Source organism: Ictidomys tridecemlineatus, chromosome 1 (assembly GCF_052094955.1).
Source record: "Ictidomys tridecemlineatus isolate mIctTri1 chromosome 1, mIctTri1.hap1, whole genome shotgun sequence".
In the NCBI taxonomy this organism is placed as follows: Eukaryota; Metazoa; Chordata; class Mammalia; order Rodentia; family Sciuridae; genus Ictidomys; species Ictidomys tridecemlineatus.
Genome location: NC_135477.1, coordinates 102,460,728 through 102,478,658, shown reverse-complemented (window position 1 = coordinate 102,478,658; position 17,931 = coordinate 102,460,728). Strand labels below are relative to the sequence as shown.

General features: G+C 35.2%; 1 protein-coding gene across 11 annotated transcripts in view; it reads left to right on the top strand.

Annotated features, from left to right (window-relative positions):
• Positions 1 to 17,931, top strand: part of Kiaa0825 (KIAA0825 ortholog) — a 383,898-nt gene that overhangs the window by 140,514 nt on the left and 225,453 nt on the right. For all 11 annotated transcript variants that reach the window (XM_078044980.1, XM_040273480.2, XM_078044969.1 and 8 more), the window contains one exon: positions 4,749 to 4,888. In XM_078044980.1, coding sequence (XP_077901106.1) covers positions 4,749 to 4,888 — 140 coding nt within the window. The remainder of the gene's footprint in view (positions 1 to 4,748; positions 4,889 to 17,931) is intronic.

The window sequence follows — 17,931 nt, the reverse complement described above, 5'->3', positions numbered from 1 at the left end:
AGAGTACTCCCTGTGGCAGTTATTTCTGAGTCTGAAATAATATTCATCATTATATTCTTCTACAACTCTCCCATCTTCCCTTCACTGTTGACCATCATATCTGCTGACCTATGCTGCTTGCCCAGGACAGTCACTATGATCGTCATCCTCCAGGGGTGAACTCATTAGTTTCCATTCTTTATGGAATAGAATGGCAGTTATTGCTTTCTCCTGCATATGGTCATTAACAAACCTGAGAGCATCAAGAGATGCCCTGAGGAATCCCTTCAGTTACAGATACTTCTCCCTGCTTGTCTTATGCAGCAACAACCCTAGCTCTTCATGATAACTAGGTTTAATAGCCCTTGCCAATAGAGTGATTTCTTTCTTTGCCTGATAGACTTCTGACAGGGGGAACCAAAGATAATTTCATGGCAACTATGATTTTAGGTTTAGTAGAATCCTAAATGGTCTTCTGTTAGAGGTGTATATACCCTACCCCATCATGGAAACCAGGGCCTCCACTTGCACAGAGCTTCTGGGGATTAGGGGAATAAAAAGAACAAATTTCAAGAGAATCATCAAGAACTTTAGTAAGAGGGGTCCTTCCTACTTTCACCCTTTGGTTCCCAGACCTATATAGTTTATCTACTGAAGCCAACAATTTGACTGTTAGTTCAAAGTAAATATCAAATCTAGAAGAATAGTGCTCCACCACCACTGGATATTATCCCACATTGTGTTTTTAGAAATCCATTCTAATGTTTTGCTAATCTTGTAACTTCTTTGTGATACATATATGGTAGGATAAATGAATCCCATGGTCATAAAGCCTGAGCAGTAAAACTGCTCACAGTTCAAACCTGCTTCAGAGTCTTCTTTCAGGCTGGGCTTTAACAGTCAAGCTGAAAGTTAGAACTGTATGTGCTGATATAGAAGAGACTTTTTAAAAAAAAGTTTTCTATTTCAGTATAAACACATACTAAAATTTTTTTAAATTATAAACAAACTACTTGATTAATTTATATAAATATTCCCAAATACAGCTAACATTTTTACAATAATTTGTTATTTTCATAAACCAGTGATGGTTGAACTCCATTACTATAGGGATTTGAAAAAAATTTTAGGCCAATCCAAGCCCCAGAAACATAGCAATTTTTAGAGTATAATCTTAACTCATTAAGTCCCAAGTTTTCAATTCTGTGAATATTTTAATGAAATTGAAACAGGTGCATTAAAAAGATTGGAAATCATAATCTACAGCTTATTATATGATTTAGTATCATTAATACTGTTAATGATACCATTAATAATGTTAATATTATCATAATCATTTATCTATTACTTTTCTCAAAAGATCAGAATTCTAAAAACATAAATATTTATTTCAGAGTTACTATAAATGGTATATTTATTGCTCAATTTAAGTTTTTTTAGGTCTTCTGTAAGTGGAATGATGGGACATAATGGATTAATTCAACATAGTCATAAATTTGTTTTGTCTTTCAATATGAGATGTATGAGTTCTGTTGAACTAATACAGTTTTGTTCTCTTCTTTGTATCATAATGGAATTCAACATGTACATATTTGATACATACGTATATACATATATCTAAAATTTCCCTTTCTGTCATTTTTTTAAGGCTAATTTCACTTTCACAGATCCACCAGCTCAAAGGATGAGGGAACATATGCTTCGCCATATGCCCAACACAGACTCCTCAATGCATTTTATTACTGAGAGCTTAGTGATTTAGGAATGTTTGTACTATTTTATTTTTCCTCATAGTGAGTCATTCTACTGTACATTTCAAAATTGTGATAAGTTGAAAGATCCAAGAACTGAGGTATGTTTCAACAAACAGCTTTCCATCTGGTAAATGAGAGATTTTATTTATAACCAGGTATGCAGTTACAGTGGAAAGAAATGACATTCAAATTATTTTGTTTTGTTACATGACTGAAGGGCTGAGTAAAAACACTAACCACCTCCATCCCTTCTTCACTGCAAACAGATCAGGAAATTCGTCTACCTTAAACGCTTCAGCAGATTCCAAATCCCCACCTTGGTATATGAGGAGGACCTCCATGATCCAGTTCCAGCCTCCTTCTTCAAACTGTTTCTCCAAGATCCCCTTCCGTTAACTGCAGCCAAACTGGGGTTTTTCAGTTCTGTCCTTAAGTCAGCTCTCAATTTGAGCACAACATATTGATAGGAAACATTAAAAAACAAAGTTGATTTAAATACATAACTTACTAGCAACAGTTTTTCCTCTACTATCCCTCAGGGGAGCTTCTCTAAGTCAGCATTTATGGTTTATGATGGAAGTAGTAAGGATGAGTATTATATCTTTTGGTACCACATTTGGAACTTCTCCAAACACCAGAACTCTCTGGGACAGATAATCAGAACTCCTGGGATGCTTAGAACTGGTGGACTTGATTCCTCCAGCCTGAGGGTTAAGTAACTCCCCTCTTCTCTCTTCACTACCCAGCCAGAGCAGGACTTTCCCTAGCTAACACAGCCTACCAAGTGCCTGAGCAGTTTGCACGCTTCCAGTTATGTTATCGGAGCTTCATATAGAGTCTGAGTCTGTCCAAATTTTAAGTACAGGCTGAAAAATTTTGTGGGTCCGAAGGTATGAATTGTTCTGATGCAAATCCAAGCAAAGGAAGAGGTACTTTCAGACTTCTTCATTTTATATCCTCAAATTCTCTTGATTTTGTTTAATTCATACTTTTAGCAAAGCATTTTTTTTTCTTAAAACTTTGCCTACTCATTTAGTAGCAGACAAGTCAATCAGCTAATGTTTATAGAGAGTTTAAATATGCTGAGTTTGGGAGCTTTAAGGTATATAAAATGAATATCTTCAGAGACTTGAATCTGGATAGTGAAATAAAGTTTTGAAGAAATAATCAAGTGCTAAAATATGAATGCTTGTCATAAGTGTTTTAATTCAGAGTGATACCGCTGTGAAGAGAAAATTTTAGTCAAGACTTCTCAGGGGAAAAAAGTGGGAATTTTTGTTGTTGTTGTTGCAAATTCAAGATTGGGTAAGATTAAGATAAAGATTCAGGGTCGTAGAAAATTCACTGAGTGAATGGTGTCTTAGCTCAGGCGGTTATAAAAAACAGACCATATTTCTGATGACTTAAGCAAGAGACATTTATTTCTCATAGTTCTGAAGCCTGGAAGTTAGGTTATTAGCAAGGTCACATTCTGGTGAGGACCTTCTTTCAACAGCCAAGTTCTGATATCTTCATGGTAGAAAAGGGCAAGGAAGTTCTTTGACCTCTTCTATAGTGGTATTAATCTCATTCATGAAGATTCTACCCTCATGAACCAATTATAATCCAAGAACCCCATCTCAAGATATCATCTTATTGGGGTTGGGGTTTTGAATTTGGGGACAACATAAACACTCAGTCCATTGCAAGTATCAGCCAAGGCTGACCTGCATGGGCACAAAGACATGGAGACCACAGATGGTGCTAACTCATTCTGTTTCTACTACCTGTGTCCCCAAATGCACTGCCTACTACAATGGTTCCTAAACTTTAACATGCATCTGCTTCTCTTAGAGAGAGCTTGTCAAAATGGATTTTGCAGACCTACCTCCCAAATTTCTAGTGGAATAAGGCTTGAGAATTTGCATTTTAAACAAGGCCTCAGGTAACGCTAATGCTTCTGGTCTGGGGCCCAAGCTTAGAAAACCAGAAGTCTTGACTGTGTTGATAACTGGATGGCTCACCACTCAGTCAACAGCATCCCCTAATATTAATACCACAAATTGTCTCTCTTAGTTATACCTCTTCAGTCTGGAGCATCCAGTCCTCTCATTCACAATTCTGCATTCCTCAAACACTTTTCCTTCCCAATGGCACACTGTTATCACAATCAATGTGGCCCAACTAGAGTGTTTGACTATTGCCTGCTTTGTGATGGTTGTTGTTGCAAGTTAATTTCCCATGTTGTGACCTTCATATGATCTAAATTTTGAGATATTTTAAGAGAAAAGTGAATTGTATTGTCAGTTTCTAATTTCTACTTTACTTTCTGATCTCCTGTCAATACATTGATGGGGATGTGGGGGACCTGTTTTCAATTTTCTATTCAACACTGATGATAATTTTGCAAAAAGACGCTTATTTACCTTAGAAGTATTTCTCTTTGATGAAATTATTATCCAAGTAGATAGCAATGTTACTATTAGTAGCAGTTCTGCTGATTGCATGTTGATTTAAGATTTTACATATTACATAATTATATTATGGTTGACACTTGATAGATGCTTTGATTCCTTTAGTTTCATCAGTCATCATAGCACATAGTACAAACAATGTAGCAAAATCCCACTGGAACTTCTTTCTGTGAATAACAAAAGGAGTTAATTAATAGCACATAGTAGGTATTCCTTGTGTATTTGTTGAGTGAATGAATTAATGCATTTAGAATAAGCGCATAAATAATTTCTTTTCTCCATGAAACAAAAATAGACATGGTTCTGTGAAATCTAGGCATGGTTATTTTGTATCAGTCTGAAATTTGGCAAGCTACCAAATGTTAATTTGCTTTTAGCTAGTTGAGATTAAATGTAATTCCTTCCCTGAGCAACCTGAAAGTAAGTAAGCATGAAAGCATTTTCAGACTAATCTGGGAGGAATTGACATTTAAAGGAGTTAGCATTACATCTGTACTTTAAGGCTATTAATTTCATAGATAAATTAACTTCATTACTCCATCTTTATCTTGCATTTTGAAAGGACTCCATCAGCTGGAGGACTGAAAATGGAGGGTCAATTGAAACTGCTCGTATCCCAGCCAGGTTGTAACTGGAACCTGCTTCTGGAAACCCTACTGAGTAATGACGGTCTTTTACCAAGAATCTTGTTGCAGAGCTCAAGTGAGTATTTGTAGTTACAAGAATGTCCTCAAAAACCCACTCATTGCTTGAATGAAACTTTTTTCCTACTGAAACATTGGCAGAAGAATGTAAACCAACTGCATATATCAACAGGGATTAGCAGCAGGCAAACTATTGAATTGATTTACCAACCTATATAATAATTATTTTTTTCAGGGACTCTGAATGAGGGGAAACAATATTTTTATATGACACTCTTCTATCACAACTACCATTATATAGAAGTACTTCAATAATCAGGGATTGAGATGCCTAAGGAAATTGGAAGAACACTGTTATATTTTTTAAAGCATATGCCTGAATTAGATAATAAATAAAGAGATAAAGAGGGATTGCATTAAAGCAATACTGGAAATTTTAGTGTATCTTAAAGTGTGCTTATGCAATTTATGAATAAGCAAGCTATAGCTTACTGCCATATCCATTGGCACATGGAGAAATAAATAATTTCTCCAATGGAAATTGAGGTGTAATAGAAGACTACACTTAACTAGGTTTCCTTTTTTCCCTATAGATGCTATTTTAGAAAATGGCAAGTAATGTTGTGCCAATATTATATTCCATTGTGCTTCCTCTCAAATATGAAGTCTTCTAACCATGTTAGATTAGTCTTATGAATAACTAGTTTCACTAGAGGTTTCCTTAATCAAAATCTTTTTTTCTCTCATTTCTCATCACCGGAAGGACTGAATCCAGATCCTGAAGCCATTGAAATATGACCCGAGACTATTTTCCTAGCCTTTATTCCAGTTCTCCCTTTCACACACTACCCACCCACTCAGCCCTTTTCCAGTCATTGTTGCTGAAGCCCCATGCATGTATTTCCTCATCACCTGTGCTCACCTGTTTTTCCCACTTAAAATCTGTTCATCAAGAAACTTGGCCTCTGCCATTTTTCAAGGGCCAGAATACTCTCCTCATGCTGATTTCTTTTGTGTTCCAGGTCTCTGAATACTCTCCTCATGCTGATTTCTTTCTCCCTTGAACACCACAGCATCCCCAACCTTGTCTAGTTCATCTGTCCTTAGCATTCTCTGCCTGCTATTGCTATATTTGTGTATGAATGAGGCAAACATCTCCAGGTAATCCTCTTGGTATGAAACTGAGCTTCACAGCAATCCCCTGTCCAAATTGCTCTAGTCATTTCCCGTAATTTTTGACTTCTCATATCTACTCAGGACCAGTTCCCCAAATGCTTCTCACCCATCCACCTTCACATCCAGTTTCTCAAAAGTCATTTGGGAGAGGCACCTCTTGTGAGAATACTGCTTCTTCCCTGGTGATCTCAAAACCATAAAACCATGTGGTGTCTTAGTTTACCAGAACTCCCCAGGCCTCACTGTGCTGAAGCACAGGTGCAGAGGTTATTTCTCTTCCAAATACTGAATTCGATTTTTTCCTTTAGTCCTGAAGCAATATTGTACATCACAATGTAGCAAAATCCCACTGGAACTTCTTTCCGTGAATAACAAAATAAAATTTATTTCTTTAAAATAAATAAATATTTTAAAAGGAAAAAAGTGCAAGTTTCACCTGAAAGTACTTTCCTTAGCTTCAAATTGCAACTCCAATTTCCTAAGGGGAAAGTGGCACTAGGAAAAATTCTTTATCAAATAATAGCATTTTATGTACATATTTGGTGTCAGGCAGGGTGGTAGGCCCTTTACATTGTCATTTAATTATAAGCCTATAAACTTTATACTATTGTTATCTTCATGTTAAAAATAAGAACATTGAAGTTTTAGTTGAGCACGGAGGTACACACCTGTAATCTCAGCAGCTCATGAGGCTGAGGCAGGAGTACTGCAAATTCAAAGCCAGCTTCAGCAACTTTGTGAAGCCCTAAGCAACTTAGTGAGACCCTACCTCAAAAGAAAATATAAAAAGGGCTGGGGATGTGGCTCAGTGGTTAAGCAACCCTGGGTTCAATTTCTGGTACAAAAAAAAAAAAGACAAACAAAAAATAAAATAAAAACAAAGAACATTGGAGTTTAGAATAAATAAAATTGGCCCTCTGTATCTATAGGTTCCATATCCGTGGATTCAACAATCACAAAGTATTCAGGAAAAAAAGTTGTATGTGTACTGAACATGTACAGACTTTTTTCTTGTCCCTTAAACAATAAAGACTAACAACTATTTTTATAGCATTTACATTGTACTAGGCATTATAAGTAATCTAGTGATGATTTAAAGTATATGGGAGGATATGCATAGGTTAAATGCAAATACTGCACTGTTTTACATCAGGAACTGGAGCATCTGAAGATTTTATCCTCTGAGCTTTCAGGAAAAGTGGCTGCATGACATGAATAGTATCTGACATGACTGAGACAGTTCCTCTGATACAGTCATTGAAACTCACAGGCATAATCCTTTAAGAGAAATGGTCTTCTTTATAACATAGAGTTATCTAGAACAGACAGGAAAATCAATTGAGATCAAACCTTTTCACTGTATTGATACAGCCACTAAGTATAGGATGAAAAATTATAAATATTTAACTATGTTTTCTTACAAATGAATCCCCTATTTACTTGTCAAATATATAACATCTGCCTTCTGGTATGTATACTATGATGCAGTTTTGAACAGAGTTATAGTTATCAAAGGTACCATATTGTACACCTTCAGTTGTGCTTCTTTTGAACTACAATACTATATTTACTTAACCTAGTCAAATACCCATCACTTTTTACAAAGGCTATTAGGTTACATGGCTGATCTGAAATTGAATTTCACTAGCTACTTCAAATACCATGAAGATGAAGTGACAGAATTTACTAATCAATTTATTGACCAACGTATTAAGTTCCAATAGAATTCCTGTCACTTTAAGTTAGAAACAAGATACTCATGGAATCTTATTAACTATAATAAGATAGAAATTATTATGTACATTAAAATTAATTAATTTCTAGTATTTTTTGCAAGAATTTTCTTTTCATTTGATTAAAAATCTCAGAATTTCAGAACTCTGTTTGGTAACTTAGAAGTTTAGTCATTTTTAGGGAAGGAAAATTTTGGAGTAAAATACTTTGAACTAAGTATTTTAAGCAACATAATCACCAGGTTCTTATGAGGGAGTTTTTCTTATAAATAATGCTTTTTTGGTCTAACTGATAAAATTTAGCTTTGCATTAAATTGCCTCAGGAATTAAGAGTACAGAGATAGTAAGTACATGTTTTAAATATACATATTTTAAAACAATTCTCTTTGTTTGATGGTCATTTATTGAATCCCATTAGGTATAGATTTTTCTTGATAAATAACCATATAATGTAAGATTAAATCTATTTATTGCATAGTGAGAGTGATGTCTTTGGCTTTGGCTTTTGTTCTATGAAAATTATTTATCAGAATTTCTTTTTTTTTAATCAGGTGAATATGTAGGGAAATGACCACCCTCCCTGGGGATCAGAAAATAGAAAAATTAAACAAATAAATGGTAAAATTTCAATTTATAATATATGCATCATAGACTGCAAGCTTCAAAGAAGTAGAATCATGTTTTTGCTATGGGTAATAATTTCTCTTGTACTAAAATAGTATTTTGAGGCAATGATTACATTGTTAAAACTTGATAAAAATTAACCAATTTCAATGGAGGTGGTTTAAAATAACACTCTTTTGGTTCAGTTCAGATAGCATGATACAGTGATGTTTGTTTGTTTTATGTTAGTCTATCTTGAATCCAAGTGGGGAAAACTCTGAAATACAAATGTTTATAGAAGATTTTTAAATTATAAGGCCTTATTTTGGATTAATGACTAAAAACATCCAGGTGTGATGGCACAGCCTGTGATCCCACCAACTCAGGAAGCTGAGGGAGGAGGATCACAAGTTTGAGGCCAGCCTTAGCAACTTCATGAAACCCTGTCTCAAAATAAAAACTGTTGGGATGTTCAGTGGGGCTGTAGTTCTGTGATCCTGGGCACTAGAGATACAGGGGGAACCATTTTGTTAATTACCTTGCTGAGGCTACATGATTTTATATAGATTTCTTACATGTGGCATCCAAGGAATTAATATGTGGCAATTTCCCAGTTTTCAGCAGGTGACCTTTTCTGCTAGTGATATTTGAAGGAAGTATGAATAACATGCTTTCCTTTGCCTGTTGGCCCAAAAATGATTCACAGTGAAACTTCTTGGCTTCTGTTGATATTCAGGTATAATATAACAACTACAAATTAGCAAATACATAGTATTTAATATGTTGCAGACAATGTTTTTAAATGCTTTAAATGTGTTTACTCACTGAAGCCTCCTACCCTCTCTGGGTGGTAAGTACATTTATCTCCATTTAACAGGTGAGTAAAGTGAGACATGGTGAAATCCAAGTTACATACCTAGTAAATGGCAAAGCAGGATTGCACCCAGCCAGATGGCTTCCCAAAGCTATGTTTCCAGTCTATACCACATGGCCTCCAACAGAACTGCAGAATATTTACCAAATAGCAGTGTCGCAAAATCCATGGGATCAATCAGGAGCCTCAGCAATGGATAATTTTGATAGTGTGTTTTGTATTTTTTAACCTGTCACAAAGTGCCTAAAGATAATCAAGAAACAAAGAAATTTCTAGCTAATGGACTATTACTATTACCAACCCATGGTTGACTTAAAATGAATGAATTAATCAAATTCTCTTATCATCATGTTTTCTTGATCTTTTAGGTAATATGAGGCATATTATGTCAGAAGCTTGGTGTTTTGTTGTACATGGTGATGGTGGTGTGTGTATGTGTATACCATTTTATAGACATGACCAAAGTGCCATTTTATGACCATCTTAAAGGAGGTGACCTGAAGTGAGAATATACTCCTACTTGGTATTCATAGCTCACCTAAAACTGATAGTATGTCATAGTCTACTTTAACCAGTAACAACATCTGCACTAGAGGACTCAGCTTTGTTCACTAATTTCTTCTTCATTAGATTTGTTCTTCATTCTTACCAGAAATAGTAGAATCATATTTGTGTGTTTTTACCAAAAATTCTGCTTAAGAATGATGATGAATTTACTAATCCAGAAACATCTGTGGGCTCCATTGGGTTTTTCTAGACCAGAAACAACTAGTGTTGGAGCTGCTGTGGATGGTGGCAGAACAGGATTATATCAAACAAAACTTCTTGTAAAATGCAGTGCAGCCACATGTTACCTGGGGATCTGGTTAAAAGGGCAGATTCTAATTTAGTAGGTCATGGGTAGGGCTTGAGGTTATGCATTTTCAACAAGCTCCCAGGTGATGCTGTTCCTGTTCCTGTGAACCCTGGGCAACTTTTTGAGTAGCAATGATCTTGAACAAGGTATCTGTTGCTATAGAAGCAAAAGAGTGTGATTGTGATTTGTTCTTACAATATAATAAGAAGACATGATTTGCTTAAGAATATTTATAAACCATTTTATCTGGAAGTTCACAGCAGCAGTCAGCAAGCATGGTCTTATTCAAATACAGATCTGATTGTGTCACTTCCCTGCTAAAAACCATTAGTGGCTGCCTATTACTTGTAGGATAAAGACCCTGATTCTTGAGACACCTATAAAGCCCTGCATCCTCCAGTTGTGGCCATCATATCCAGCTCATCTCATTCACTCTCCTTCAGTTTAACATGCTCCAACACAGGACCATGCCTATTTGAGTCTAAATTTGCATATTTGTAACAGCAATCTCCCTGCAGAAGTGTCCTGAAGAAAGAGACAATTACTACAATACCTAACGACCTTTTCATTGTTCCATACTCCACGTTTCCTTCTTGCTACAGAGTCTTTGAAAAAAAAATTCTACCTAGAACCTTCCTCCTTTCCATTTGCCTGATAACTTTGAATCACCTTATCCTCTTTCCATCCTCCTGTCCCTCCCTTTCTTTTTCCTCTCAGCCCATACTTCCTTGGAAATTATCCCTGATTGTCTTGACTGAGTGAAGACCCGTGTACTTCTTATTGTCACAGTTATAAGTGAAAGGTTAATTGACATAATGGTGTATTTAATTTGTGTCTCAGCCACAGTGAGTTCCAGAAAAGCGGGGGCAGCTTACCATTGTATCCTGTGTGCTTTGCCTTGTTCTTAGTACTTCAGACTGATAACTAGCACACAGAACATACCTTAAAAGTATTTGTTGAATGAATGAAGGTCAGTTAAATCTCCATAACAATTCTGTTTCATTCATTAGCTTTGTGGTCTCTCTAAACTTCAGTTTCCTCATTTCTAAATGGGTCATTAATATTGATGTTATATGTTTGTTTTTGCAATTTAAAAGGGAAAGTAAACATAAAGCACCTAAACATTGTTTGGCACTTCATACTTAATTTGTGTTAGATTGTTTTCATTAATTAGTGCTGAATGCCTGAAAAAAATGCCTGATTCTCTTCTTCCTCTTCCTTCTCTTTTTCTGATCATCCTGTCCTATTTATGCAATGAATTATCTCTTCTGCCTCTCAGTAACTCTCTCCTAAGCATTTACCTAAGCATGAATGTGTGTCTCCTAGGTGTTGAAGTTTCCCATTTTGGGCATTTTTGTGCCTGGGAAGGTGTTGCCTTAGTATCTGCCATGCATATAAAGATGAGAACTGGGCCAAATAAATATCTCAATTTTTATACATTTAGTACTCTTTAAGAACACTCTCATATAGCTTGGGAGATTAGCAGTGTGAATTTTGCTAATATGTTTTGCCTACACATAATCACTTCTCATCTGGCTTGGCAGTGGCTGAAATATTTTACATTCTTTCTCTTTATGGTACTTAGAAATGTCTAAAGTAACTGTAAGAACATTTGTCCTCGTTAGTAGCTAATGTGTGTCTAGTATTAGTATATAAAGTGATTGGGCATTATATTCTAAGTGATACTATTATCATGAATTGTTGCATTTTTCCCCAAGCAACTCAAAGTAATTTAACACATTATTTCATTTATGACCCTTGGATTATTAGGATCATTTTACAAATGAGAAAACTAAGATAAGAAAAATTGAGTAAATTGCTACTTGATGTTTTAAGTGGTCCTTGTTAGAAGAAAGAAGAGCCATTATTTTCTGAAAGTATTGTTTTTAAATGAATTCAAAAATGAAAACATGAGGCTTTGTGGAGGTGATTCTTTTAGAAATAAGAAATAATATTCTTCTGAGTCAATTTCTGAAAATGGTTTCTCAATTTTATAACTAAGTTCTTCATTTAACTAATATTTAGTGGGTCAAGTAAAACCTACAGAGCTTGGAGTTAACTTAAGACTCCATTTGCAAACATTAGAGCATGATTTCTACATTTGTTTTTATACAAAATCAATCCCACTAGACACAATTCTAAAAAAAAAAAAAAAGAGTCAAAAACCTTCAAAAACAGTATATACTAAACTCATTTTTTTGGAGAGTCACAGGGCTTATGAATAATTAAATATTACAAAATATGTAAATAATACAAACTAATTTTAACAAATGGAATTACCTGTGTGTCTTGTAGAGTTTGCCATTTTTAAAGAAATTGGATAAATTGACCAGTTATAAACCTCTTATGAATCTGTAGCTATTTCCTTAATAAATACTTTTTCACTTTATAAATTGTTAAACTCTTTATGTGTCATTTTCTTCATTTGTTAAAAAATAAATGGAGATAACACATACCGTATGTAGGATAATGATAAATGAAAAAATGTATGTAAAATACTTAGCATAATACTTGTGCCATTGTGAATATTCACTAGGGATTGTGGGTATTCAAAAGAAGTAGAAATCTGATTTAATATTCAGAGAAGAAGGAGGAACAAGAGGAAGAGGAGGAGGAATAGGGAAGGGGGAGGAGAAAGAAGGAGGGGAGGAAGAAGAGGAGGACCAAAGGAAGAAGTTTTAAGTGTTGAACTGTAATTCGTATGTAAGCATTTTGGTCAAGAAAATGATCCCAGTAAACAACTTGGGAGATAGGAATGAATGAAAAGAAGGATTCTTTTTTCTTCATATGTTTAAGACCACTTCATGAAATTTTTTTCTTTATTTTTATATTTATTATTATTATTATTATTTGTATATGTGCGGTACTGTGGATTGGACCCAAGGCCTCCCACATGCCAAGCAAGCACTCTACCACTGAGCTATATCCCCTGCCCCAGAGACCTCCTTTTTAAATTTTCAAATTTTGCCAAATACAAGACTAGTTTGAGGGGGGAAAAATCTAATAATCATTACATTAACAAATGAAAGTTTCAAATAAATGGCAAGTTTTTATACTTAGTGTTAACCTTTTATACAACAAAGTACCATATTAAACTAATTTTGAAATTAGACATCAATTTTATTTTTGTTAATTTTCATTTCAAACTAGGTTGTGACATTCAAATTTAATGTTTCCTTGAAAGTATTTTTATGTGATACTCTACCCCTTTTATCTAGGGGTTAATTTATTTTTGTTTTTGTTTTTTGTTTGTTTTGAGTCCTTGTTTTATATGCTACACTTTCTATTCTTGCACTTTATAATGCCTTTGTTGAAAGTAAGTCTTTCAGCCTCTTCTCGTTGGTTTAGAGATGCTTTTAGTGTCTGGTTAATTCAGCATACCGAGCTCATGTGCTGCCACACCATTGCTGCAAAACTCATCTTAATGACTCAGAAGGAGCTTGTCATTAACAACATTCTTGTAGAAAGTAAAAATTAAGCAACCTTGGAAAGCAAAGCATTATTGTGCCATGTAGGTGTAACTCTTTGTTAGCAATACAGTCTCCTGGTTGAGTTCCTTGCTTTATACCACCTTCTTTTGAAGTACTAACAAGTTCAAATTGCAAAAGGAGTTTAAAAAGGCAGTGAAAAAAGGTCCTTCAGTGTTATTGAAAAGATGATCTATTTTTAAATCACATATTTGTTTCTATAATGTGTAAAACATTCATAAAGGAGTAGGCAGATGAAATTTAAAGTAAAAGCTTTTCTACTGTTATTATAACTCGTAAAACCTGGGCCAGGGAATATGGCTTTGAATATGTGGCTTGCTGACAATGCTCTCCAGAATTAAATGGATCCTCTTCCCTCTGATCTCCCAGCTCCACACTTACTGCTCCCCAAACCACTAGGTCTTCATGGTGAAAACCTCAGGACTTCCTGATCTTGGCAAAGCCAGATTCAGTAGAAGGGAGATGAGGCCAGAATGCAAACCCCTGAGGTCAAGACTTCAAAAGGAGAAAAGATAGCTAGGCTTAGCCAACGAGGCCCAGAACTTTCCCCCAAACTAACCACTCAGACAAGTCACTTCTCTTTCTTTAGCATGGAGATGGGGGTGAGGAGGGGGGAGGGGCCAGCAGGGTGGCTATAATATTCCTCTGTATTCTCAGTAAGAGAATACAGAGGGGATCCAAGATGGCAGGCTAGAGGGCAGCTGCATTCTGTGTCACATCATGACCTGGGATTCAAGTAGTGGGAATACTGTTTCTCTGCAAGTTATTAGAGGACCCCCAGCAGCTTCTCCTGTACAAGAATCTCAGCTGCCATGCCTGCACAGGTCTCCGGGCCTCAGTGTATGTGAAGGACTCCAGGCAATTTGCCCACAAAGGTCCTCTGGGTACCTGAGCACCCACAGGAATCCTGGCCATCATTCCTATGCAGAACACCCAGCCTCTGCTCACACAAAGAACCTCCAGCCACCACTCCTATGTGGACTCCAATCTACCAATGTGGGGCTTCCCCTGTCACCTCCATCTTGGGACACAGCAACCACTTCCATAGTCCTTTACATGTGTTACCCTACACTTGGGGACACCATACAGGGTGTAGAGACAGCTTCGAGCCACAACACTGCATACTAAGAGCTACATCTCTGAACATACTGCCCAATGCCATCACTCAGCCTCACCCAACCCAATACCCCATCACTGAAAGCAGCCATCTCTATCTTGGGACACTTTTGTTGCCATCTTTAGTTGAGGCAACTCCTCACTTGGGACACCTGCTGGGGCTTAGAAGCAAAATCAAAGAGAGGTATTGGAATCCTGCAGGGAAACTTTAAGCCTATAGGGTAAAAACTCTAATGCCTCAGAGCAACAGCACTAGAAGGAAAGACACATGAACAATGTGAAAAAACAAGGGAAGAAAGTACCCCAAACAAACCATGATACTACATTATTAGAATCCATGGGCAGCACAATAAAAGAAATTACAGAGAAGGAGTTAACCACACAGTGAAGATGCTAAAAAACCATGAGCAGAAAATTTAAAAATTATGGAATAACACATAAAGATCAAATTTAAGAATTATTGGGATAGAGGAAGGCATAGAGTTCCAAACCAAAGGAATGAACACTCTATTCAATGAAATATTAGGAAATTTTCCAGACATGAAGAATGAATTGAAAAATGAAATACAAGAGGCTTACAGGACACCAAATGTACAAAATCACAACAGATCCACACCAAGACACATTATAATGAAAATGCCTAGCATACAGAATAAGGAGAGAATTTTAAAAGCCACAAGAGAAAGGAATCAGATTACATAGAGGAGGAAAACAATTAGGATCATTGCAGATTCTTCAACCCAGACCCTGAAAGCCAGAAAATTCTGGAACAAAATATACCAAGCTCTGAAAGAAAATGGAGGCCACCCAAGAATCTTATATCTAGCAAAATTAAACTTTAGATTTGATGATGAAATAAAAACCTTCCACAATAAATAAAAATTTAAAAGAATTTACAACTAGAAAGACTGAACTAAACAACATCCTTGGCAAAATATTTCATGATGAGGAAATGAAAAACAACAATGAAAATCAGCAAATCAAGGTATTACAATAAAGGAAAAACCAATCAAATGAGAAAGCAAGTCAAGTTAAATACCAAATATAAACAAAAATTACTAGGAATTCAAATCATGTCTCAATAATAACCCTGAATGTTGATGGCCTAAACTAACCAATCAAAAGACATAGACTGACAGATTGAATTTTTTAAAAAGACTCAACAATATGCTACCTTCAAGAAACTTATAGTTTCACCACAGACTGAAGGTGAAAGTTTCGGAAAAAAGCATACCAATCACATGGTCTATGGAAACAAGCAGGGGTTTCCATCCTCATATCAAATAAGGTAGACTTCAAGCCAACGTCAATCAAAAGGGATAAAGAAGGACATTTCATACTGCTTAAGGGAACCATACACCAACAAGACATAACAATTATAAATATATATGTCCCAAACAATGGAGCATCTACATTCATCAAATAAACTCAAGTTCAAGAGTCAATAGACCACAACACAATAATTCTGGATGACTTTAACCACACTTTTTTTTTTAACCACTGAATAGATCTTTCAAAGAAACTATAGAAATCAATAATACAACAAATAACTTAGACTTAACAGATATATATATATATATATATATATATATATATATATATATATAAAATATGTCATCCACCAACAAGTGAATATACTTTCTTCTCAGCAGCACATGGATCCTTCTCTAAAATAGACCATATGCTACAAAGCAACTCTTAGCAAATACAAAAAGTAGAGATACTACCCTGCATTCCATCAGATCGTAGTGGAATGAAATTAGAAATCAATGATAAAATAAAAAATAGAAGCTACTTAAATACCTGGAGACTAAACAATATGCTGTTGAATGAACAATGGTTTACAAAAGACATCAAAGAAGAGATTTAAAAAATTCTTAGAAGTAAATGAGAAATCTGATACAACATATCAAAATCACTAGGACACAATGAAGGCAGTACTAAGAGGAAAGTTCATTGCATGGAGTTTATTCCTTAAAAGAAGAAAAAGTCAACAAATAAATGACCTAACATTACACCTCAAAGCCCTATAAAAAGAATAAATCAACATCAAAAGCAATAGAAGTCAGGCAATAATTAAAATCAGAGCTGAAATGAAACAAAAGAAACAACTGATAAAATTGACAAAACCAAAATTGATTCTTTGAAGAAATAAATAAAATTGATAAGCCCTTAGCAATGCTAAAGAAGAGAAGGAGCAATAAAAATCAAATTACATCTGTGATGAAAAAAGAAATATCACTATGGAGTCTACAGAAATACAGAAGATAATTAGAAATTATTTTGAAAATTTGTACTCCAATAAAATAGAAAACAGTGAAGTCATCAACAGGTTTCTTGAGTCATGATTTGCACAAACTGAATATGATATACACAAGTTAAACAGATAAATTTCAAGCAATAAAATAGAAGATGCCATCACAAGCCTACCAACCAAAAAAAGTCCAGGACCAGATGGAATGCATACACAGCTGAGTTCTATAAGACCTTTAAAGAAGAACTAATACCAATACTCCTCAAATTATTTCATGAAATACAGAGAAAACTTCCAAACTCATTTCATGAGGCCAATATCACCCCGATTCCAAAGCCTGACAAAAACACATCAAAGAAAGAAAAATTCAGACCAATATTTCTAATGAATATAGATGCAAAATTCTCAATGAAATTCTGGCAAATCAAATACAAAAACATATTTAAAATATAGTGCCCCGCTGTCAAGTGGGGTTCATCCTAGGGATGCAAGGTTGGTTCAACATGTGGAAATCAATAATCATCACATCAGTATACTTACAGGTAAGAATCATATGATCATCTCAATAGATGCAGAAAAAGCATTTGACAAAATGTAGCACCCCTTCATGTTCAAAACACTAGAAAAACTAGGGATACCAGGAACATATCTCAACATTATAAATGCTATCTATGCTAAGCCCCAGGCCATAATTATTCTAAATGGAGAAAAATTTAAAGCATTCCCTCTAAAAACTGGAACAAGATAGGGATGCCTTCTTTTACCAATTCTATTTAACTTTGTTCTTGAAACTCTAGTCAGAGCAATTAGACAAAAGAAATTAAAGGGATATAGATAGGAAAAGAGAAACTCAAACTATCACTATTTGCTGATGACATGATTCTATATCTAGAGGATCCAAAACATTCCACCAGAAAATTTCTAGAATGGATAAATAAATTCGGCAAAGTAACAGGATATAAAATCAACACTCATAAATCAAAGGCATTTCTGCACATCA